Genomic DNA, 22,348 nt, shown 5'->3' with positions numbered 1-22,348 from the left:
GAAGTCAAAATAATGGTACTGTTCTCACGGTCAGGCACTTACAGTCTAAGAGAGACTAGGAAGACAGACTTAATTCATTTATAAGTGTTAATTTTATTGTAACAGAGAAGGTATATTAAACCTGTAGGACATACCTCTGGTATTAATCAGATTATTTAGGATATTGGAATTCTGTTCAATACTATAGGTTTGTATCCTTACATAATTTGTAGCTCCTGAAAGTGACCTGTAGTTAAGTTACTTGTGTAAATAAGAAGTTACTTATCGACTAGAGGCTTAAGAAGATAGAGCTGGGACCAGTGGATTCCTGCTACGAGGCTGGGTGCATAGTTTTAAACTAACAGGTCTTTTTTAGGCTTCAAGGAAGAAAAATAAAACATACGCTTGTTTTTCATTAGGCTGCCTTTTCTGACTTCATGTTGGGTGATATGTTTTCATTGCCTTGTATTATTAGTTCTGTGTCAGATGAGGTGTATAAACACTAAGGGCTGGGGACATTTAAAGGTAGGGGCTTAGGTGTACAGGTTTTCTGGAGGAAGTATTTCTGAACTAGGTTTGAAGGATAACGACTGATGCATCTTTGGGTCTTGGGGAAGCAATTTAAGATATGAGAGAAAACAAGCTTTGCTCTTCCTTTCTTCAAATCTCAATTCAGTTTACCTCTTAGAATGTCTTACCCTTCAGAACCAGTGATTTTTTTTCTTCACTTTGTCCTCTTTGTGCCTACTTTCTCATGTATGTTATTTGATACATATATATACCTGTGGATAGCTTTATTATTTGGGTTCACTTCCCAACTACCTTACTTAAAGAAAGAATTTTCTACTGTTTCCATAGCTTCTACTGTTTGGCTTATCTAACCGCACATTAGGGTAACCATGATTATGGGTATATCTTTGGTATTCATAGCATAGCTTTTTTTTTTTTTTTTTAATCACTCTGGTTGTGTAGTTTAAAATAAAACAACAGTACAGTGTTCCCTAGTCTACACAGTGATTTCATACCTTTTTTTTTTTTTTTTTTGAACTTCAAGTCTATCTTGTAAAGTAAAGTGGAGATGTTTTGGCCCTGTCTTACACACGAAAGGGGCTTGGTAGTGCAGTGGCTTACCTCAGATCTTACACACGTCTTAGTGGCAGAGCTGGGACCTGATGTGATCTCACTGCAGGGCATTAGCAGTGGAATAGGGGCTTCAGGGAGGGGCTTCCCTGGTGGCTCAGAGGTTAAAGTGTCTGCCTCCAATGCGGGAGACCTGGGTTCGATCCCTGGGTCAAGAAGATCTCCTGGAGAAGGAAATGGTAACCCATTCCAGCATTCTTGCCTGGAGAATCCCATCCCATGGTAGGCTACAGTCCACCGGGTTGCAAAGAGGCGGACACGACTGAGCGACCTCACTTCACTTCACTTCAGACCTCAGGGAAAGCTGCAGATCCAGTCTCCGAACTTGTCTGCTGTCTTCTGCTGGGCTTTTGTTTTTACATAGGGTTCTCTTCAGAGACAAGGGCCCTACTTTTAGAACTGTAACTTTCAAACTTTTTAGACTATGATATGTAGTACATTAGACTCAGAATGTAGAGGGGTGTGTGTGTGTGAGTAACAAATAAAAGATTCTTACAACAGTGCTTACCTTTTATTTTGTGCTTCATTCTAATGTTTCCCACTCTATTTCATTTTTTTAAAAATGCTGGTTGAAACATTTCACGAAGATCACACTGCCCTAGAGGTATTCTGCACCAAAATTACTTTCTTCTCATCTCCTCACTGTCAAAATCATTACTCTTCGTAGTTGATTATGGCTAGGCATGATAAGGAAAGCAAATTTCTTTATTTGGTTGTAGTCATTCTTACCTTTGATTAGGAAGGTATGAATTACAGATTTGTTGAAGGCTCAAGCTCTTTTACTTTGAAACAGGAGCTGAATGGAAAATACTTTTGAGGGGCAGAGGAGAAAGAAGCAAAGGTATATTTTTGAGAGTTTGGGAAGCGGTAAATGGAACAAAAACCCCTCTTTGTGCGAGGCTTATGGCATCTCTTCTCCCCAAGACAGCATCGCAGTCGCCCTTTTGGTCATGCCCTACAGTCATCAGATTTTGCAGACTGCCTTGCAGTCTTTCTGCCCCATGTCCCAGGGTTGAGTGTCGCGACTGAGTCAGTGTCCACATGGATATTTATCCTACACTTTGACTTTCTCACTTTTTTTTTCACTTTTTACTTTGTACTGAGGACTAACCGATTAACAAACGGGGTTGTGCTAGGGTCAGGTGAGCAGCGAAGAGACTCAGCCATACATGTGCACGCATCCATTCTCCCCCAAACTCCCCTTCCATCCAGGCTGCCTCAGCATTGAGCAGCGTTCCCCGTGTATACAGTGGGTCCTTGTTGGTAATCCATTCTAACTATAGCAGTGTGTACATGTCCACCCCAAGCTCCCTAATTCTCCCTTCCCCTCCCCCTTCTCTTTGGGCAACCATAAGCTCATTTTCAGTCTCTTGAGTCTCTCTTGTAAGTCCATTTGTATCATTTCATTTTAGATTCTACATATAAGGGATGTCATATGATATTTCTTCTCTTTCTGACTTCACTCAATAAGTAAGTCTCTAGGTCCATCCATATTGCTGCAAATGGCACTATTTCATTCTTTTTAATGGCTCAGTAATGTTCCATTTATGTATGTACAACATCGTCTTTATCCATTCCTCTGTCGATGAACATTTAGGTTGCTTCCATGTCTTGACTGTTGTAAAGAGTGCTGCAGTGAACACTGGGGTGCATATATCTTTTTGGATCATGTTATTCTCCAGATATATGCCCAGGAGTGGGATTAGAAGGTCATATGGTAGCTCTAGTTTTAGTTTTTTAAGGAATCCCCAAGTGGCTATACCAATTTACATTCCCACCTACAGTGTAGGAGGGTTCCCGTTTCTCCACACCCTTTCCAGCCTTTAATGTTTGTGGATTTTTTGATGATAGCCACTGTGACTGGTGTGAGATGGTATCTCATTGTAGTTTTGATTTGCGTTTCTCTAGTAATTAGCCGGGTTGAACATCTTTTCATGTACCTCTTGGCCATCTGTATGTCTTCTTTGAAGAAATGTCTGTTTAGGTCTTTTGCCCATTTTTTGAGTGGGTTATTTGTTTTGATGCTGTTAAGCATCACGAGCTGTTTGTAAATTTTGGAGACTAATCCCTTATTGGTCTCATTGTTTGCAAATGTTTTCTCCCAATCTGTGGATTGTCTTTCATTTTGTTTATTGTTTCCTTTGCTGTGCAAAAGCTTTTGAGTTTAAGTACATCCCACTTGTTTTTTTTTGTTTATATTTCCATTATTCTGGGAGACAGATTGAAAAAATATTGCTGCGATTTATGTCAGAGTGTTCTGTTGCCAGGCTTTTACACACTTATCAGCCTCAGCCTTTGACTGTCATCCAGGCTTCATCGGCCCGTGTATTCTCCACCTCCAAAGCTTAAAACTCCACGATTCTAGCCTCTAAGCCAGAGTCCTTGAATGTTTTTGTGCCAGAGATCCCTTTAGCAGTCTGATGAGGCCCATGGACTTTTTCCCAGAATAATGGGAAAAACAAATACATAAAATATAAAGTCTTTCAGATTAGAAAGGAAATCAGTTATATTAGAATATAATTTTGAAAGTATTAAGTTTGTGATACATTAATGCGTTAAATAACAAGGTCTATCAGTGGGTCTATGGAGAAGGAAATGGCAACCCACTCCAGTATTCTTGCCTGGAGAATTGTGTGGACAGAGGAGCCTATCAGGCTATAGTTCGTGGGGTCACAAAGGGTCAGACACGACTGAGTGAGTGAGCATCAGTGGGTCTAACTCATCATTTTGAAGTAATGATTAAGATGAATGGTATTTAAAGATAATTACACTAGTGTGATGAAAATATTGATGATTTCTGTTGGTGGCAAAGTTAGAGGAACTACTAATGCTATTGTGATTTACTGTTTCATAATTGAAACAATTGCTAAATTTTAATTAGAGCTTAGTAAAGATAAACATGTCATTTTTAGCCCAAAGTTCATGGCCCCTGAATTCTGTCCGTAGATCTGTGGGCTGTATAAGAGCCCCTCTCCCTCATGCACAGCCTTTTATGCCTTGCTTCCTCTTTTGTCTTTGCTAATATTTTCACTCCCTTTGTTTTTCAGCTCCCCCAGCTACACGTACATCGTTCCTCATCCAGGTTACACCTTAGAGTCTGTCACTTCAGCCATCTTGTTACCAATTCCCTCACCTCCTAGTTGCCAGGTCCTTTAGGTGCACCCACGTGGCAAAACTCTAAGGGATCAATCCTATACTGACCACCTACCCTTTCTCTTGCCCATCCCTCCTACTTCAGTCTCATTTCAGGCTCTTGGCATTCCTGACCTGAATTATTACTATGGCCTTTTGCTCCTGGGACTTAACAGGGACCCTTCATTCTAACTTTAGCCACTGCCCAGTTCTTCCCATAAGCCCTCTAGTCTCATAACCACCATGGACTATTCTATTCCTCCACCCCTGCCCCAAATATATTTTATTTTCTTAACCTAACTCTAACTCTATATGTGATGCCTCTTCTTTCTTTGCCTAGAACACATTTTTCTCGTTTTCTCTGGCTCCGCCTGTAACCCCCATTCATCATTTTATTACACTGTATTTTCATTGTTTACTTTTATTGTCTCTAGTCAGAGTAGGGGGCTTCCCCGGTGGCTCAACTGGTAAAGAATCTGCCTGCAATGCAGGAGACCCGGGTTTGATTCCTGGGTCAGAAAGATTCCCCTGGAGAAGGAAATGGCAACCCACTCCAGTATTTTTGCCTGGAGAATTCCATGGATAGAGGAGGCTGATGGGTTACAGTCCATGGGGTTGCAATGAGTCAGACATGAGTAGAGTCAGGGATCTTGTCTTATTTATGTATTCCTGGCATCTGACCTGGTACCTGGCAAATAACAGGTACTTATTTATTAAATGCTTGGTGGATGACTGCTGGATAGCTTCATGGTTGGTTTGATGGGTGAAGGCTTCTGTTCTGGGGCCTGAATTAAATGATAGTTCTGATGTGAATTAATTATAATAGTCACAAGCCCCTTCATTTTGTAAGACAGGGATGTCATGTGACTCATATGAGTCCTGTTGTATGTTTTTGGCTTTATATTCTTTGATGTAGAAGGGATCCTTGCTTTTAATAACAAAAATAAGTTCTAAATATCTCTGTAATTTAAGGTAAGTTATTAAACACAGGCTTCTGGATTTACTAAGGAACAGTTGTGTGTGGGGCTTCCCAGTTGACTCAGTGATAAAGGATCTGCCTGCATTGGAGGAGTTAGGTTTGATCCCTGGGTCGGGAAGATCCCCTGGAGTGGCAGGTGGCAACCCGCTCCAGTATTCTTGCCTGGAAAATTCCATGGACAGAGGAGCCGGGTGGGCTACAGTCCATGGGGTTGGAAAGAGTTGGACGCAGCTGAGCACACACACAAACACAAGGAACAATTTATGGAACTATTTTGTTCTTTTGCTTTACTTTTCATTGTCAATCACTTCAGCCATTTTACTGAATCATTAAAGACAAAATATGAAAGAAAAGGGGGAGCCTTTCATTCTTCAAACCATTCAGAGGGCAAGGAGTGGACGGATGGCTATCCTAGGACAGGTGTTCCTAATAATAGTGGGCCAAGCCATCCTGGGAGATCCAAATACTACAATGGGTTCATGGATCCATACATGTACTGCTGTCATCTGAATAATTAATGTTTGTCTGGCATAGTTACAGCTGTTTTTTAGAGGTTTCTATATACTGTTTTGGTTAATTGAAATACATAGTCATTTAAAAGCATTATTGAGTTCATGGAATTATTTCGTACTTTAGTGGATGGAACAGTTACTGTCCCATGGAATTCCACTACATAGCTATCTATCTAAGTGCGTGTGTGTGTATATATATAGTCTTTAAAAAGGATCCTTATATGTGAAAGGTTGGGGACCAAAATGGTAGAGTGGTTTGTTTAATTAAAAAAATTTTTTAAAATTGTGTTAAAATACACATATAAAATTTAAAATACACTTAACATTTTAGCTGTCTTTTTGTGTATAGTTCTGTGTCATTAAGTACAGTCACATTGTTTAACAGTCAACCACTTTTTCATTTTTGAAAGTATGTTTTAAACTTTTCAGAAAGCCTTCTAGTCTTTGAAGAGTCACTGTCACCTTGATATAGGATATCAGCTCTATCTATTATATTTTTTGCCTTATCACCTGAAGGCCAAATTTCGATATACTTGGAAATTTGAAGTTGACCTTTATACTATTCATATATTCAATAAATATCAATTATCAAACAGTTCAGCGTGTGCTGAGATACAGAATAAGGAAAGACAAGCATGGTTCCTGCCCTCCAGGAGCTTGAAGGTAGTTGCTCAGACATGTCCAACACTTTGTAACCTCAAAGAGAAAGTCATACAAATAAGTAACAGTAAAACAGGAGATCATACAAGTAAGTGTAACTATAAGTGCCACAATGTACAAAAGTGCAGGGTGATTAAAGCACAGAAAACAGGCAAGTCTAACTAGCCTTGCGAATAGGAGATTAAAGGGAAGGGTGTGAAGTCATGAAAGGCTTCCCTTTCATGGGAAGTGACACGGAAGTAGGAAGTGACACAGAAGTTAGACGGAAGAACGAAGAGGAGGAGAGCAACGTTCTTGAGGGCCAGAACTCTTGAGTTTGAAGGTCCAGAGACCCTTGACCAGCATTCTTCCAAAGTCACACGGACCCTTGCCCAGGATTCTTCCAAAGTCACACGGACCCTTGCCCAGGATTCTTCCAAAGTCACACGGACCCTTGCCCAGGATTCTTCCAAAGTCACACGGACCCTTGCCCAGGATTCTTCCAAAGTCACACGGACCCTTGCCCAGGATTCTTCCAAAGTCACACGGGCCCTTGCCCAGGATTCTTCCAAAGTCACACGGGCCCTTGCCCAGGATTCTTCCAAAGTCACACGGACCCTTGCCCAGGATTCTTCCAAAGTCACACGGGCCCTTGCCCAGGATTCTTCCAAAGTCACACGGACCCTTGCCCGGGATTCTTCCAAAGTCACACGGACCCTTGCCCGGGATTCTTCCAAAGTCACACGGACCCTTGCCCAGCATTCTTCCAAAGTCACACGGACCCTTGCCCGGGATTCTTCCAAAGTCACACGGACCCTTGCCCGGGATTCTTCCAAAGTCACACGGACCCTTGCCCGGGATTCTTCCAAAGTCACACGGACCCTTGCCCAGGATTCTTCCAAAGTCACACGGACCCTTGCCCAGCATTCTTCCAAAGTCACACGGACCCTTGCCCAGGATTCTTCCAAAGTCACACGGGCCCTTGCCCGGGATTCTTCCAAAGTCACACGGGCCCTTGCCCGGGATTCTTCCAAAGTCACACGGACCCTTGCCCGGGATTCTTCCAAAGTCACACGGGCCCTTGCCCGGGATTCTTCCAAAGTCACACGGGCCCTTGCCCGGGATTCTTCCAAAGTCACACGGACCCTTGCCCGGGATTCTTCCAAAGTCACACGGACCCTTGACCGGCATTCTTCCAAAGTCACACGGACCCTTGCCCAGGATTCTTCCAAAGTCACACGGACCCTTGCCCGGGATTCTTCCAAAGTCACACGGACCCTTGCCCGGGATTCTTCCAAAGTCACACGGACCCTTGCCCGGGATTCTTCCAAAGTCACACGGACCCTTGCCCGGGATTCTTCCAAAGTCACACGGGCCCTTGCCCGGGATTCTTCCAAAGTCACACGGGCCCTTGCCCGGGATTCTTCCAAAGTCACACGGGCCCTTGCCCGGGATTCTTCCAAAGTCACACGGGCCCTTGCCCGGGATTCTTCCAAAGTCACACGGGCCCTTGCCCAGGATTCTTCCAAAGTCACACGGGCCCTTGCCCAGGATTCTTCTGCAAGGCACACTGTTTCTGTTTCTCTAGAGTCATATTTTTTACTTCTGTATTTATTTTTGTCGACTATATTTATACATGTAATTTATATATTTTCAGTTTTTATGGTTTATTTCTGTAGAATCCAAAAGAAATGTTCTTTCTTTAATTTTTGTAAAAATCCCATAAAGATAGAATAAAGCTTATTTTGCATGATTGAATCTCTCGAAAAGACTATATCTGTATCTGTTGGTATGACTTACTCAAGATCATGCTCAATGAATGGTCGGGTAAATTTGTAAACCAGGCTATTACACCCCAAGTTCTTTGCTTTCTACCATATCAGATCACTTCTGCGAGGGCTTGGCAGAACATGTATTTCTTAACTTCTTTCTTAATATCGACTGTAGCAGGTTACAAGAGCCGAAGTGTGAGACCTAGGGGCAGAGCCACCTGTGTTTAAACCCTGGCTCGCACTAAAGCACTCAGGGTGCCTAGCCCATGTTATTGTTGTGGTAGTTGTAGTCACTAAGCTGTGTCCGACCTTTGCGACCACATGGACTGAAGCCCTCCAGGCTTCTCTGTCCGTAGGATTTCCCAGGCAAAAATACTGGAGTGGGTTGCAATTTCCTTCTCCCGGGGATCTTCCCGACCCAGGGATTGAACCCATGTCTTCTGCATTGCAGGCAGATTCTTTACCACTGTGCCACCTGGGAAGCTAGCTTATGTTAAGCGCTCAGCAAATGTGAGTTAGCTCTTATTGCTTTGTTGTCACTATTACCATGCTGTATGACAGAATTCTTGTACAGGAGAAAAGATTTTTAAAGATTAAAAAGAAAGTACTGCTGTCAATACTGTAAGCAAGTAGTCTGGGTGACAGTGTCAGACAGATGCCCAAGGCTCCACTGCTCTGTGAGTGACTAGAGCAGTTTATTAAAGTTTTCTGAGATCAGTATCTTCATTTATAAAATGAAAATAGTATCTTGCAGGAATATTATGAGGGTTAGAAATAATATCTGTGAAGAGTTTAAAATGGTTCTTGGCAAGTATAATATATGCAATAAATAGCATATACTATTGTTATAAATAATTAAATGAAATAAGTGGTTATCAGACATGGCTTTGTTAGCAAATTATTATTTAAATGAGATTATATATATATCACAATTAACCGAGTTCCTGACACAGAATAACTGCAATCAATAAATTTAGCTATCATTATCATCATCTGATATTGTTATTATTCTGTAGCAATGGTTCTCAGCCAGGGATGATTTTGTTCCACAGGAGGTATTTGGTAATGTCTGCAAACAGTTTGATTGTCACAGTGGGGGATGCTGCTGCATATGTTGTGTAGAGGCCAGGGATGCTGCTGAACAGCCTACACTGCACAGGTCAGGCCCCACAGGAAAGAACCGCCCAGTCCAGAATATCAGCAGTGCTCAGTTTGAGAAACTCTGATCTATAGTCATGATTTCCAGTAACAGAGTCCGCTCTTATCCTTAACATTTGTTTGGGATTCTGGCTTTAGTGGAGCAGAACTCTTTTTAACTAGGTTATAAGTAGGATCCTTGAGACCAGGGACTTTCAAGTCTCTGCATGGCAGACTTTTATTAATGATGTTGATAGATAAATAATCAGGAAGGAGCAACTGGAGTTTTCTGTTTATGTGGCCATTGTACATATGCTACTGCGTATAAATATAAATGGGCAAAAAGTGCCTGTTTCCACAGTACAGCCCCTCTTTAGGCTTCTTTTAGGGCCAAAGTGAGGCCTTCATAGAATTTATTTTTCCCAGAGTATATTTATATTGTTCAGTGGTGTGTTCTACTCACCACTTACTCTTTTCATTGTTTGGGATAATTCTTAACTAGATATTTGAGATTCCAGTTGTGTGATCTGAGTCTTAAGGGCAGGAACCAATGCGTAAAATGAGTGCTCAATAGGTACTTGTTTAATCTCATAGCTGATTAAGTGGATACTTCAGTTCTGATAACCATGGGGCATATCATTAAATACTATAAACCAGTATTCTCTAGGTTCAAGTTATTCATATACTACCATCATAGTTTTTGCTTTAACTGTTGATTAGCATACACTGTTGTCATAATTTTAGTCACATTTATATACCACCTAAATGAACTATTATTTACTTAGTATTTTAAGTTAAATTTATTTAAAAGGAAACAGTATCACTGTTGTAAAAGGAAAGCTAGTTTGACTTGCTATGAATAGATATAGGTCTACCATTCCTTATCTCAAACCCTCAAATTGTTTCAAAATTTAGATATTTTAAGATTTTTCAAAGTGTTACATGGTATACACAGTCTACATTATGTAACACTGCTATTGCTATCTGAGGTAGAAGCCCCTTAATCAGATACAGTAATGCTTTTCTGCAGTGAAATATCTGAATATTCATAGCAAGTGGAATATAGAATATAAATAACCTATGTCAGCTTCAGTTCAGTTCAGTTCAGTCGCTCAGTTGTGTCCGACTCTTTGTGACCCTATGAATCGCAGCATGCCAGGCCTCCCTGTCCATCACCAACTCCCGGAGTTCACTCAGACTCACGTCCATCGAGTCAGTGATGGCATCCAGCCATCTCATCCTCTGTCATCCCCTTCTCCTCCTGCCCCCAATCCCTCCCAGCATCGGAGTCTTTTCTAATGAGTCAACTGTTCACATGAGGTGGCCAAAGTACTGGAGTTTCAGCTTTAGCGTCATTCCTTCCAAAGAAATCCCAGGGCTGATCTTCAGAATGGATTGGTTGGATCTCCTTGCAGTCCAAGGGACTCTCAAAAGTCTTCTCCAACACCATAGTTCAAAAGCATAAATTCTTCAGCGCTCAGCCTTCTTCACAGTCCAACTCTCACATCCATACATGGCCACAGGAAAAACCATAGCCTTGACTAGACAGACCTCAGTCGGCAAAGTAATGTCTCTGCTTTTGAATATGCTGTCTAGGTTGGTCATAACTTTTCTTCCAAGGAGTAAGTGTCTTTTAATTTCATGGCTTCAGTCACCATCTGCAGTGATTTTGGAGCCCCCCAAAATAAAGTCTGACACTGTTTCCCCATCTATTTCCCATTAAGTGATGGGACCGGATGCCATGATCTTCGTTTTCTGAATGTTGAGCTTTAAGCCAACTTTTTCACTCTCCTCTTTCACTTTCATCAAGAGGCTTTTTAGTTCCTCTTCACTTTCTGCCATAAGGGTGGTGTCATCTGCATATCTGAGGTTATTGATATTTCTCCCAGCAATCTTGATTCCAGCTTGTGTTTCTTCCAGTCCAGCATTTCTCATGATGTACTCTGCATAGAAGTTAAATAAGCAGAGTGACAATATACAGCCTTGACGTACTCCTTTTCCTATTTGAAACCAGTCTGTTGTTCCATGTTCAGTTCTAACTGTTGCTTCCTGACATGCATACAGATTGCTCAAGAGGCGGGTCAGATGGTCTGGTATTCCCATCTCTTTCAGAATTTTCCACAGTTTCTTGTGATCCACACAGTCAAAGTCTTTGGCATAGTCAATAAAGCAGAAATAGATGCTTTTCTGAAACTCTCTTTTTCCATGATCCAGCGGATGTTGACAATTTGATCTCTGGTTCCTCTGCCTTAGGTTAGGTTTTATTGTCCGATCAGGGCTTTTTGGATTTCAGTATCGAGGAGAAGACAATGAAAGAGAAAAGACAGTAATTTTAAATAATTCTTTTTTGCTGAAGTCCCTGAACCTGAAGCCTTCTTGTCCTTTTGTTGTGAAGGGAAATTAGAGAGGATTAGAAATGTGTTAAAGACATATCACCTCCATACTGAGACTTTCTTCCCCAGTGTAACTTTTATACATTAGGCTCTGTTGGACCCAATTTAAGTTTTGGCATTTATTTTTTTGAGCTATTCCAATTATTTGTAAGGATTGATATTTTATCACTTTTATTCTTTCTTAGAGTTCTTTTAAAGAACAAAGAGAAAACAAAATTCATTCCTTTACAATTACCCTTTCAACCCTTTTAAAATCTGAGATGTATTATGGAATCCTAGTGATTTTCCATTTCCAGTGTCTTGAAACAGTTTGCTATTTGATCATCCTAGGAATTATTTCATCATTACTCATCAGTTATTCCAATTGTGGTAAAAAGACCAGTAAGAAAACAGAAGGATGATGAAATCATATAGTATTGCATCATCTTTCAAGAAAAGGTATATAAATAGTCTGAACAAACATCTTTGTAGTTTTTTTTTAAGCTTTCAATGAATACAGTTGCTAATTCAGATTTGAAAGATTTTCCACTGATGATAGTAAAAAGGAGAAAATTGCCCATATGTTAAATAATTATTTAGATAAATCAGATGATGCATGCAGAGACACAGCACTCTAGAAATTTATATGATTCTTAAATGGATGCATGCTGAAGGTATACAAAGGTGTATTCAAAAGTGACTGGAAGGAAATAGTTGATGTTGAAATGAGAAAAAATCACATGTATAAAATAATTTTATATGTGATTGCATTTCAGTTCATCTTTATAAACCTAAGAATGAAAATGTTTTGTATAGTTGGGTACAAAAAAATGGCTGAACTTTGCAACAAAATTATGAACTGTCAAAAGTTTTTTGAAGTATTGAGTTTTGATGGTGCAGATGCAAGAAAAAGAACCAGAAATAATGATAAGCTAGAGTCTGTTGGAGATATGTCTTCAATTTGAAATCAGTATTATAGGATGGATATGTTCCAGGTTTGTTCATAATAGCTGATAAGTAGGTAGTTGCATTCAAAACACATTTCATACTTCAGATGTTTATATCTTCGAAACCTGGAAACTATGTTTATAATATTATTTATATTGTTTTAAAGTTATTTTACATTATCCTGTTATTGTTATTTCTGTAAATTTTTTGTAAAAAGACTATAAAGAGGGTCCACCGAATCCAGGTGAAAATGATGATGACTATTTTGCTGGTATACTGAGAGTTAATTAGGTTTATAAGATAATTGAAAAGGAAGTAATATTTCCATTGTGATTCAGTGTTACTTACTGTTACTTAAGTACGTCACTGAATACTATCTTCCATACTGCCTAAAAGTATCCTAAAAGCGTGCCCCAGTCTCAGGCATTCCTCTTACAAGTTTCTGTTGAAAGAATAAATGGTTGGACTTGCAATTGTTGTGACAGACTGAACACATGCATCAGATCTTGTTCCTTCCCCTAAACTCTGCTAAACTATGGTGAAAGTACTTTTAAAAAGACATGAATCCGTAAATAGGAGAGGAGACAACAGCAACAAAGTTCTCTCTCTAAGCTGGAGAGCAGACGGTTGAGAAGCTAACTTAGCAGTCAGAGGCAGTGCGAAGGTGGCAGTGGGGTGAGCACCTCTGGGGGCCAAGGCCTGAGGGACAGACGCCAAAACAAGGAGGCTGGGTGAGCACTGTTGAAACCCAGCTGGAGCTCTAGATTCTCCGAGGTGCTTCTCCCTCATTCCAGAAGTTAAGTTTCATCCTTTAGAGAGAGTGCAGCACTGGCTGTCTGGACTGGGAGAGTTCATAGTTGTAGGCACTCTACTAGAAGTTTAGGGTGTGCTCGATAGCTCTGTTACCTGCTCAGCTTCCCTGAACTAGGCCTTCCAGAGAGGGTACTGGAAGGTTCTTCTTTGGGAACTCTGATCAAACCAAGAAGAAAGACCTAAAGTTACTGAGTTGGGCACTCACCCTCCCTGCCCTGCATACCCCTCTGCACCCCCCACCCCCCAGAAGTCCATACAGATCACCTGTTGTGAAGCCTATTGGCGGTAATCCCCAATCATGTACTCAAAGCTGTTATCAGTCATTTCTAGTACTTAGAGCTTTTGGTCCAGCTCTTTAGAAGGCCCTGTTCTCAGTCATGAGCCAAGGGAAGTCTTCAATACAGATGATAGAGACCAAGTGGAGTACAGAGGGAAAAGAAACTCTAAAGCAAAAATAAACCCCCAAATATAACAAAAAACCACAAAAACGCTCAGAAATAAAATAGGGTATTGCATCCTGGAAACAAAAATAGGATGTTGAAATAAAAAGGATCATTTAGTTGACGTAAAAGAACTCTTGAAATTAAAAACATGATGGCAGAAATCATTTTACCTAGAGTCTTAGGTACTTTTTTGGTGCTTACATCCATAACTATAAATAATAGGCTTCTGCTATTGCTTCTTGTCACCTTAGACATTATACTTGCTGCAGTAGATTAACACAGTTATTCTTCTCAATCTTCTCTTCTCCCTTCTCTTAATATAGTTATAGCATTTAAAGGGGCTTCCCTGATAGCTCAGTTGGTAAAGAATCCACCTGCAATGCAGGAGACCCTGGTTTGATTCCTGGGTCAGGAAGATCTGCTGGAGAAGGAATTAGGCTACCCACACCAATATTCTTGGGCTTCCCAATATTTAAAATTATAATATTTACCTTTGGCTTTTAAAAGTTACACTTAAATCTTTTTCTCACATTGTCAAGTATGTAAATAAAATCAGTTTCACTTGTGAGTTCTCTCTTCCTACCTATTCTTGCACATTAGATGCTTAATCATCTAGAATTGAAAAGGAAGATAAGCTAGTTTTGTAAATAACCTTACTTATGTAAAGTATAAAGTTTGATCTTTTTTTGGACTGAGATTCATAATAAAGGTATTCTTACCTGTCATGCATTGTAAGCAGAGTAGGACATCTGTGTTTCACTTCCCACTTTTGAATTTTCAAGGCTGTAAAAGTATATAACTGCTTTTGAGAGGATGGATGTAGACTTTTCCCTGGTAACTGCTGAAGTGGCAGAACCTTGACTGCACTGGTTTTCAAACCATTTGACTGTGATCCAAAATAAATACTTCATTATATGTCTATGTGTTATCTCTGTATCTATCTATATGAAATGAAATCTCTTTAAGCCTTGCACTGAGTTGGCTTTTTTGATAGTCTGAACTAATGTGTTTCCTTTTTTTCTTGATATAGTCAGTTGATAAGTACTTCAAGCTTCCTCATGTTTCCAGTAAGCCACCTCGGATTTCAGGAAGCCTGGTGGACACTTCCTATAAAACGTTAAGATTTGCATTTAGAGCATCTCTGAAAACAGCCATCTATAGGATAACCACTACATTTGGTGACCATCTGAAGTAAGTTTACCTCTTCTGCTCACTTTCAAGAGTTCCCCTGAGAAACAGGCATGAGAATTAAGGCTCGTAAATTGAAAGTGGTTTTTTTGGGACCTTCTTGATTCCTACTGGGAAGTAACAGCTTAGATTTAGATTTAATATTTGCATTTTAAAAATTGGCCTATTGTATAAGCTTTGGGACCTTCTTTCAGATGGATAAAAAAGGATAGAAAGTTAAAAAAGCAGTAAATGTAATTATATATTGTTTTCTTATATTCCTAAAATGACCTTAAGGGAGAAAAAAGGCAAAATGAATACTCTCCAAAAAAGCATATTAAAAATAATTCTGTTATTACGTCTTGGTTAGCAAACCAAGGCTTGGGGTGAGCAGAGTATTCCATAGATGAGTTCTTGGTGCTTTGTGAATCATGCTGGAAAAACAGCAACAGATCATAACACCTTCAGAAACGGAACCAGAAAGAAAACCACAAATGCCAAGCCTGTGTATATTTAGTTTCATTGATGTTTACTGCTTTCTTTTCATGAAATAATCTAGCTAGGCAGTGTAAGGGATACTAGTTTACTAACTAAATTACATTTATCATAATTGTAAATAAACTTTAAAATATGAGATTGCTCTTTTTTTTTTTCTGTATGCAATTAATAGTTTAGAATTTCTTCAAACTAGCTGCTTTTAGAAACAGTAGTGTATTTCCTTTTACTTCCGTAAGGCAAATACATAAAACATACTATATACATACCTAAGGGAGCCACAGCAGCAAGTTTATGGAACACTTTGGTTCTGTGTGGGAATACAGAAAAGCTGTAGATAACCCTCTGTCCTTAGGAAGTTTATTCATTTGTTTAAAAACAAACCAGAAAAAAAAAAAACATTCATTGAGTGCTTTCTAGATCTGCAGTCTCTAATATGATAGCCATGTGTTGCTATTTAAATTTAAATTAAGTTAAATAAAATTGAAAATCCAATCTGTCAGTTACATTGGCCACCTTTCAAGTCCTCAATAACTACACATGGCTACTGGCTACTGTACTGGACAGCTTAGGTATAAAACATTTCCATCATTGCAGAAAGTTCTTTTGGACAGTGCTATTCTAGACAATACACTTAACACTTTTCATTTATTCTTCTCAAAGAGCCTGTGAGGCATAGAGATTATCATAATTGTATAATATAGAAACTGAGACTCAGAGAGCTTAAGAACATGCCTGATAGCACCGTCAAGTCAGTGTTAGAACATAAATCTGAAATTAGGTCTTTCTTGCTCTTAAGATTCCAACTTCTTACCCTATACAACACTAGACTCCCTCCAAGATGTAAACTGTAAGGTTTAAGGTATAAATGTAAGGTAGAAGATGTAAGGTACTCTTAGAAATTCTCAGTGAATTCAGATAATGAAATACATATGATGACTGATGTATATTGATGATACAACCAGAACAGGAAGAAAAGGGGAAAATAGATTTCTTCCATAAGAAAAGTAGATGATTATTAAAAAAAAACTGTAAGAATGAAACTCTGCCTTAGTTTCTTTTCTCTGAGTAGAGCCATATATTATATATATACTAAAATTGATGAGGCCAGTAAAGACTATTTTGTGCAAATATTAGACCAAATGGTAATAGTAGAAGCATTAGATTTGGAATTAAAACATTTGGATATATGTCTGATTACAGTACTGTCTGTTGTAGTTGTGGACAAGTCATCTGTTGATTTAAGTAACTTCCAGGTAGTAACTTATGCAGGTAGTAAGTTGTAGAACCAGATATTAGACTAAATCTTTCAGACCCTAGAATTCTATATACAAACCTCTGAAAACCATTCTGATACTGTTTTCCTGCCATGAAAAGGGTATATTATTTGTCCCATTTTATTTCATTTGCTGTTAATAGAGATAAAATAGGATCATACATATGTAAAGCCCACATACATTATATATTATTGTGACAACAACTATTATTATTGTATGAAAGTGAAAGTCGCTCATTCTTGTTCGACTCTTTGCAACCCCATGGACTATACAGTCCATGGAATTCTCCAGGCCAGTATTCTGGAGTGGGTAGCCTTTCCCTTCTCCAGGGCATCTTCCCAACCCAGGCATTGAACCCAGGTCTCCCGCATTGCAGGTGGATTCTTTACCAGCTGAGCCCCAAGGGAAGCCCAAGAATACTGCAGTGGGTAGCCTATCCCTTCTGCAGTGGAGCTTCCCGACCCAGGAATCAAACCAGAATTGCAGGTGAATTCTTTACCAACTGAGCTATCAGGGAAGCCCCTATTAATACCTGGTTTATTCATTCCCCAGAACTTCACCTCTGAGAACCAGGTATAAATGAAGTAAACACTTGAGGTGTGAAAACTAACACAGACCAGTTACACATTGGAGACCTTCATTTTACTCTTAATTTAGACAAGTTTGATTTACTGACTTTCCAACCAATAACATTAAAATTTGAGAGGAAGACTACTATTAGAGTTGAGTACTAACAACAGTAAGAGAAGTACAGTGCCTGCGGGAGAGGGGAATCATGAGAATAAAAATCAAAAGAAAATCATGAGAGAAGACTTGGTGTTTGAAAAAATTCAGAGCCACTTAGTTAGAGATGACAGCCTCCCTAGCACCGAGAGAAAGTCTGAATAGTAAAATATACATGAGATGGTTCAGTTGGTGGCAGCTACATGGTTTAAGAAAGCAGAGATGTAAAATGTGTAAGGTGTTTTAGGATAATTTGTAACAAAATTATTATAATAAGCCTTTGACACTTTTAAAAGTGGCGACCTTCAGCTACCTGGAATTTTATTATTCAGTGTGTGAAAGTTGCTCAGTCATGTCTGACTCTTTGTGACCCCATGGACTATACAGTCCATGGAATTCTCTGGCCAGAATACTGGAGTGGGTTACCATTCTCTTCTCCATTATTATTCAGTCAGGATACAGTATAATCAACAACTAGAAAACTGAAATCTTTCATTGTATTTAATTTCTGCCTAAAATTTTAAAAGAAAGCTCTATACTGGTTTCAGTATACATTTGCCCCACTTTTGTCAAGGTAATGTATTTTTGTAGGGGTGAGGGTGGGAAGAGAACTCAATTCCCCATCCAAGGCATAACTTGTGTTCAAAGGGAAAAGTAAATCTAAACCACCAAGCTGTTACCTTTGAAAACGATTAGTGGAGTCTATTGTATTTTATCCAAACATCTTAGTTTAAAGGATTTTATATTAAAAGCAATTCATATACTCTATAACTCAAAGATAATGTTGGAATCTGGTTTAAATAACATAATAAAATCCAGAAAAATCTACTGCACAGCCTGAAACTCTGCACAGCAGGTTCCACAGCAGAGCAGGTTACAGTTGATGCCTTCAGTTGTCAGCCTTAATTTTCTTTGGGCTTTTAGAAGGTAGAAGCATGCTGTTGCTCAATACACGTCCTCCTCTCATTAGATTAAGGAGGGTTTTCATCCAACTTTTTTCAGAAGTACTAAATAAGTGAAAATTTCTATTCATTTTTAATTGTTTTGAAAAATATTGACTCTGTGCTCTGTGGTTCACTTAATATGCTTAATGTAAAATAAAGCTTATGCTTTGAATTTATGTCTCATTTAGTGCTGTGCAAGCATCTGCAGAACATCAGAAGAGACTTCAGCAGTTCTTGGAGTTCAAAGAATAGTTAAGTAATATAAACTGTGTTCATTACACTGCTGATACAACTACAGATGGGACAGTAAATGTTCAGCATTCTTGGATCAGAAGAAAATGGACTAATTAGATGCTTCCTTTGTCGTGGTGGTTGCTTTGAAAACTATACTTTAATGGGAGAAATCATGGAAAGAAATTCTCAACAGAAAAACCAAAAACTGCCTTTTCTGTACCGATTGCTTTTTGTGTGTGTGGTATAATAAAATCTTTATTCAATTTTACAGAAGCCTCTGTGGCAGTAGAAATGTTTGTAGCTTATGCAGCTTAATAATAAGAACTAGAAAATGTTTAGAATTTACTTTTGAGAGGAGTAGAGGCAGTTCAGAAGGTAAAGCAGGTCAACTTGATCTAGTCTTCCTTCCTAATCGGTCTGAGAGTTTAGCTCTCTGTAAACTCAAAATGCGTAAACTTTTTTGGAATAGTTTTTGTTTACTAAAGTATAAAAAGAGTAACAGTGGAGAAAAAGTCACAGAAAATGCTGTCTAAAGGACATATTTTGTTAATCTGTTAGGTTGTGTTTTTGCTTTTGGAGACAAATTAAATTTGCATGATTGTCAAAAAGAAGTCTCAATTTACAGATGCTAACTCTATGTAAAGGAATGTGGAAAAATTCAGCTCTTAAGTTACAAGATGAAACATTCACATTTGGTTTTCAAAAGATAATTGACCGACATCTATGAATTTATTTTGTATCATGCTAGTAAACAATGTGTATGGGTATTTTCTCAGCTAGTTTTTTCTTTCTTTTTCTGGAACAAAACATTAAGTGATTGCCAGGTTTTTCAAGTGAGAGAAAAAGTTTTACAAGAAAACCAGGAAACTTCCTTTTTTTCCCCCCACTCTCCCTATCTTCATTAGATCAAATTATTTTGTAAAGCTTATTGTCCTCACAGGGAAGCAACCTTTGCTTTGTTAACTGGCTGGTTAAAATAGATTAGGAACATCTTTACACCCAGAAACAACTTAGTCATCAGGTAGGAAGTGAAACCAAAATGTCAGAGGGATTAGTGTACTTAGGAGTATGTTGTATGTCCTGAAAGTGAGTAGGTAATTGTATAATCTATCAGCTCAACTTTGGAGGTGAAAGATTGGAAGTCCTACTGGTAGACATTCACTGGACTAGCTTTGGACTGAAATACTTCCTTATGATTCTTTCCTGTTATCTTTTCCCTCTAGTGTCCCCTAATTTTTTCTTTAAAGTCAGCACAGGACTGTATATGAATCTTTATTGTGGTGTATATGTCTACCATTTGTCTGATTACTTGATGTATTATATCTTGATTTATTTGTTGCCCCTTCAGCCAGCACATGCCAAATTATAAATGAATCCTGCTGGCCTTTATGAGACAGCTTCCCAGTTGTCAAGTGTTTGGAGTATGTAGGCTATTGCCTTTTTTTTTTTTTTTGGCATCTGAAGTGGAGTTGATTGTTTTTTGAATGTAAAAGTTGAATTTTGAATGTAGAAGTTACTTACAGATGACCAGAAACAGTTGAGTTCCATATTTTAGTCATTGAGCTTTTTATATTCCATTCTCTGTGCTGTCCCTGTTTGAGGCATTTTGGGAGAAAAGGACTCTTAACCTTATGATTGCATAAAGAATTTAAAGTCTGACTTACTCGGATAAAATGTCTGGCTTTGTTTTAAGGTTTTGTTTTTTTTTTTTTTTTTTTTCCTGTCATTTCCCATATGCTTTGGGCAAACTATATTTGATGAGCAATGTGAAAATTTCTGAGGTGTTCATCCCTATTTTTTCTGAAGATAACATGCCTTGTACTCAATACAGTTCACATAGTATCTGCCTGGTGGAAATTTGGAATTGCCTCCCCAGATCTGGATTGTATTTAGTCGATAAGAAAATCAGTTCCTTTTCCTCATTGTGTCGATAATCTACACCCCCATCTGTTGGAGTAGGGTGCGGCTTGATCACCTGTTAGGGAAGAGGGAAGAGAGCTCCTTCTCCTGTCTGCGGGAAGGAGGATCTTAGGAAGGCCAGCAAGAGGAGAGAAGCATTTCCTTTGATGAAGTCACATCCTGCCTGTGAACCCGCTGATACTGTTGACCTTGGCCTGAAAATTAAAGGGGGTTCTTTAAGTGTTTTCTGACTGTCAGTACAAAACGTGATTGTATCAGCTCTTGTAATGTTTTCTTGACCCTTATGGAAGGTATAAATCTACATAACTTCTTTCCTAGAAAACTGGGAAAGTGTCCTAGAATTTAAAAAAAAAAACAATTTGTATAGTTGAGTGGACATGGATAAACAACAGTTTGTTACTTTGCTGGGTTTATTCCTTGGTAATTGTTCTCTGTCTTCCTGTAAATATGATAATCTGTTTATATCCTTTTGTATATCACTGATACTGAATTGGGTAGAAAAATAAATTGATAGTTTATAGAAATGGGACTATTAATTGAAATATGTATATCTGTGAGATCAGTTATTTAATTTCTGGTGTATATGTGTATATGTTTCCTTAGCCATTTTGATCAATCTGAGAGCTAATACTTATAAAACCTGAAACATGCCTTGAGAAATCAGCTTTTGCCTCTGACTGGACTCATCTGCTGGGTGATCTGTAATGGTAACCCTGAGGACCCTAAATTCTAAAAGCCTCTTTCTTCAAGGATGCAGGTGCTGAAAGCCATTTCTTAATAGAGGTTTCTTTTCTTGCCAGAATAGTGTTTCTAAATGGATCATATTCCCCCAGGCTAAAAGTTATGTCTGTCAACTTTACTTAAATTAGCCTGAACTTCTCCTCAGGGTAGCTGAGGTACTATAACTAAGGCCCTCAACTTTCCCTGTTTGCGATCCAATCCATAGTTATCTTTCTTTAGAACCAAATAGCTTAAAACAAAGATGACTTTAGTTCATCAGTTAATAATCTAGCTATTCTTAAAAAGCTGCTGACCACCATTCTAAAATGAGCAAAATCATTGTTTTGGGGGGGAAGTGGGGCACACAGCACATTACCACCTTAAGAGTTCTCAGTCACGGCCCTAAGCAGCTTTGGCAGTTGCTGTAGTGGTTGGTGCTTTAATGTGGAGCTAGCTAATCATTCAGAAATACTCACCTAATGCCCCTTTTGGCCCAGCTACTGGAAACAAACTGACCTGTGAACAAGATAGTCCTGACCTCTAGGAGTTTGTAAGCAAATGCAGTGGCATTGGAAACTTGGGTTCACAAGCATTGACTCACAGGGAGTGCTCATTAGAGGTACAGAGTCTGGGCTCCACTTCGGTACAGATTCTGCTTCAGGAGGTCTGGACTAGTTTCCAAGAGGTGTAGTTCGTAGCCAATTCCAAGCAGTGATCTCAGAATCACACTGTGAAAAGGGTTTATCTTAGCTCAGGAGTTGTCAGATTCAGCATGTATCAGAACCACATGGAAAGCTTGTTAAAACACAGATAACTGGGCCCCCTTTCCAGAGCTTCAGATTTTAGTAAGTCTGAAGTGTTCAGTCAATAAGCTGTGTCTAACTCTGTGACCCCATGGACTACAGCACACCAGGCTTCCGTGTCCTTCACTGTCTCCTGGAGTCAATTCATGTCCATTGACTCGGTTATGTTTTCTAGCCATCTCATCCTTTGCCACCCTCT

The 22,348-nt window shown here is 39.0% G+C and overlaps 1 protein-coding gene across 2 annotated transcripts in view; it reads left to right on the top strand.

The window, feature by feature from the left end:
- The window catches only part of NDC1 (NDC1 transmembrane nucleoporin), a 59,778-nt gene extending 38,628 nt beyond the window's left edge, over positions 1–21,150 (top strand). For both annotated transcript variants that reach the window (XM_042248275.2, XM_004001995.6), the window contains 2 exons: positions 14,897–15,057; positions 18,661–21,150. In XM_042248275.2, coding sequence (XP_042104209.1) covers positions 14,897–15,057; positions 18,661–18,724 — 225 coding nt within the window. In that variant the 3' untranslated portion in view covers positions 18,725–21,150. The remainder of the gene's footprint in view (positions 1–14,896; positions 15,058–18,660) is intronic.
- The last annotated feature ends 1,198 nt before the right edge of the window (positions 21,151–22,348 follow it).

The sequence above is a fragment of the Ovis aries genome, chromosome 1, assembly GCF_016772045.2.
Source record: "Ovis aries strain OAR_USU_Benz2616 breed Rambouillet chromosome 1, ARS-UI_Ramb_v3.0, whole genome shotgun sequence".
Classification (NCBI taxonomy): domain Eukaryota; kingdom Metazoa; phylum Chordata; class Mammalia; order Artiodactyla; family Bovidae; genus Ovis; species Ovis aries.
Note: the sequence above shows the minus strand (reverse complement) of the source record. Positions and strands in the feature narration are given on the sequence as shown.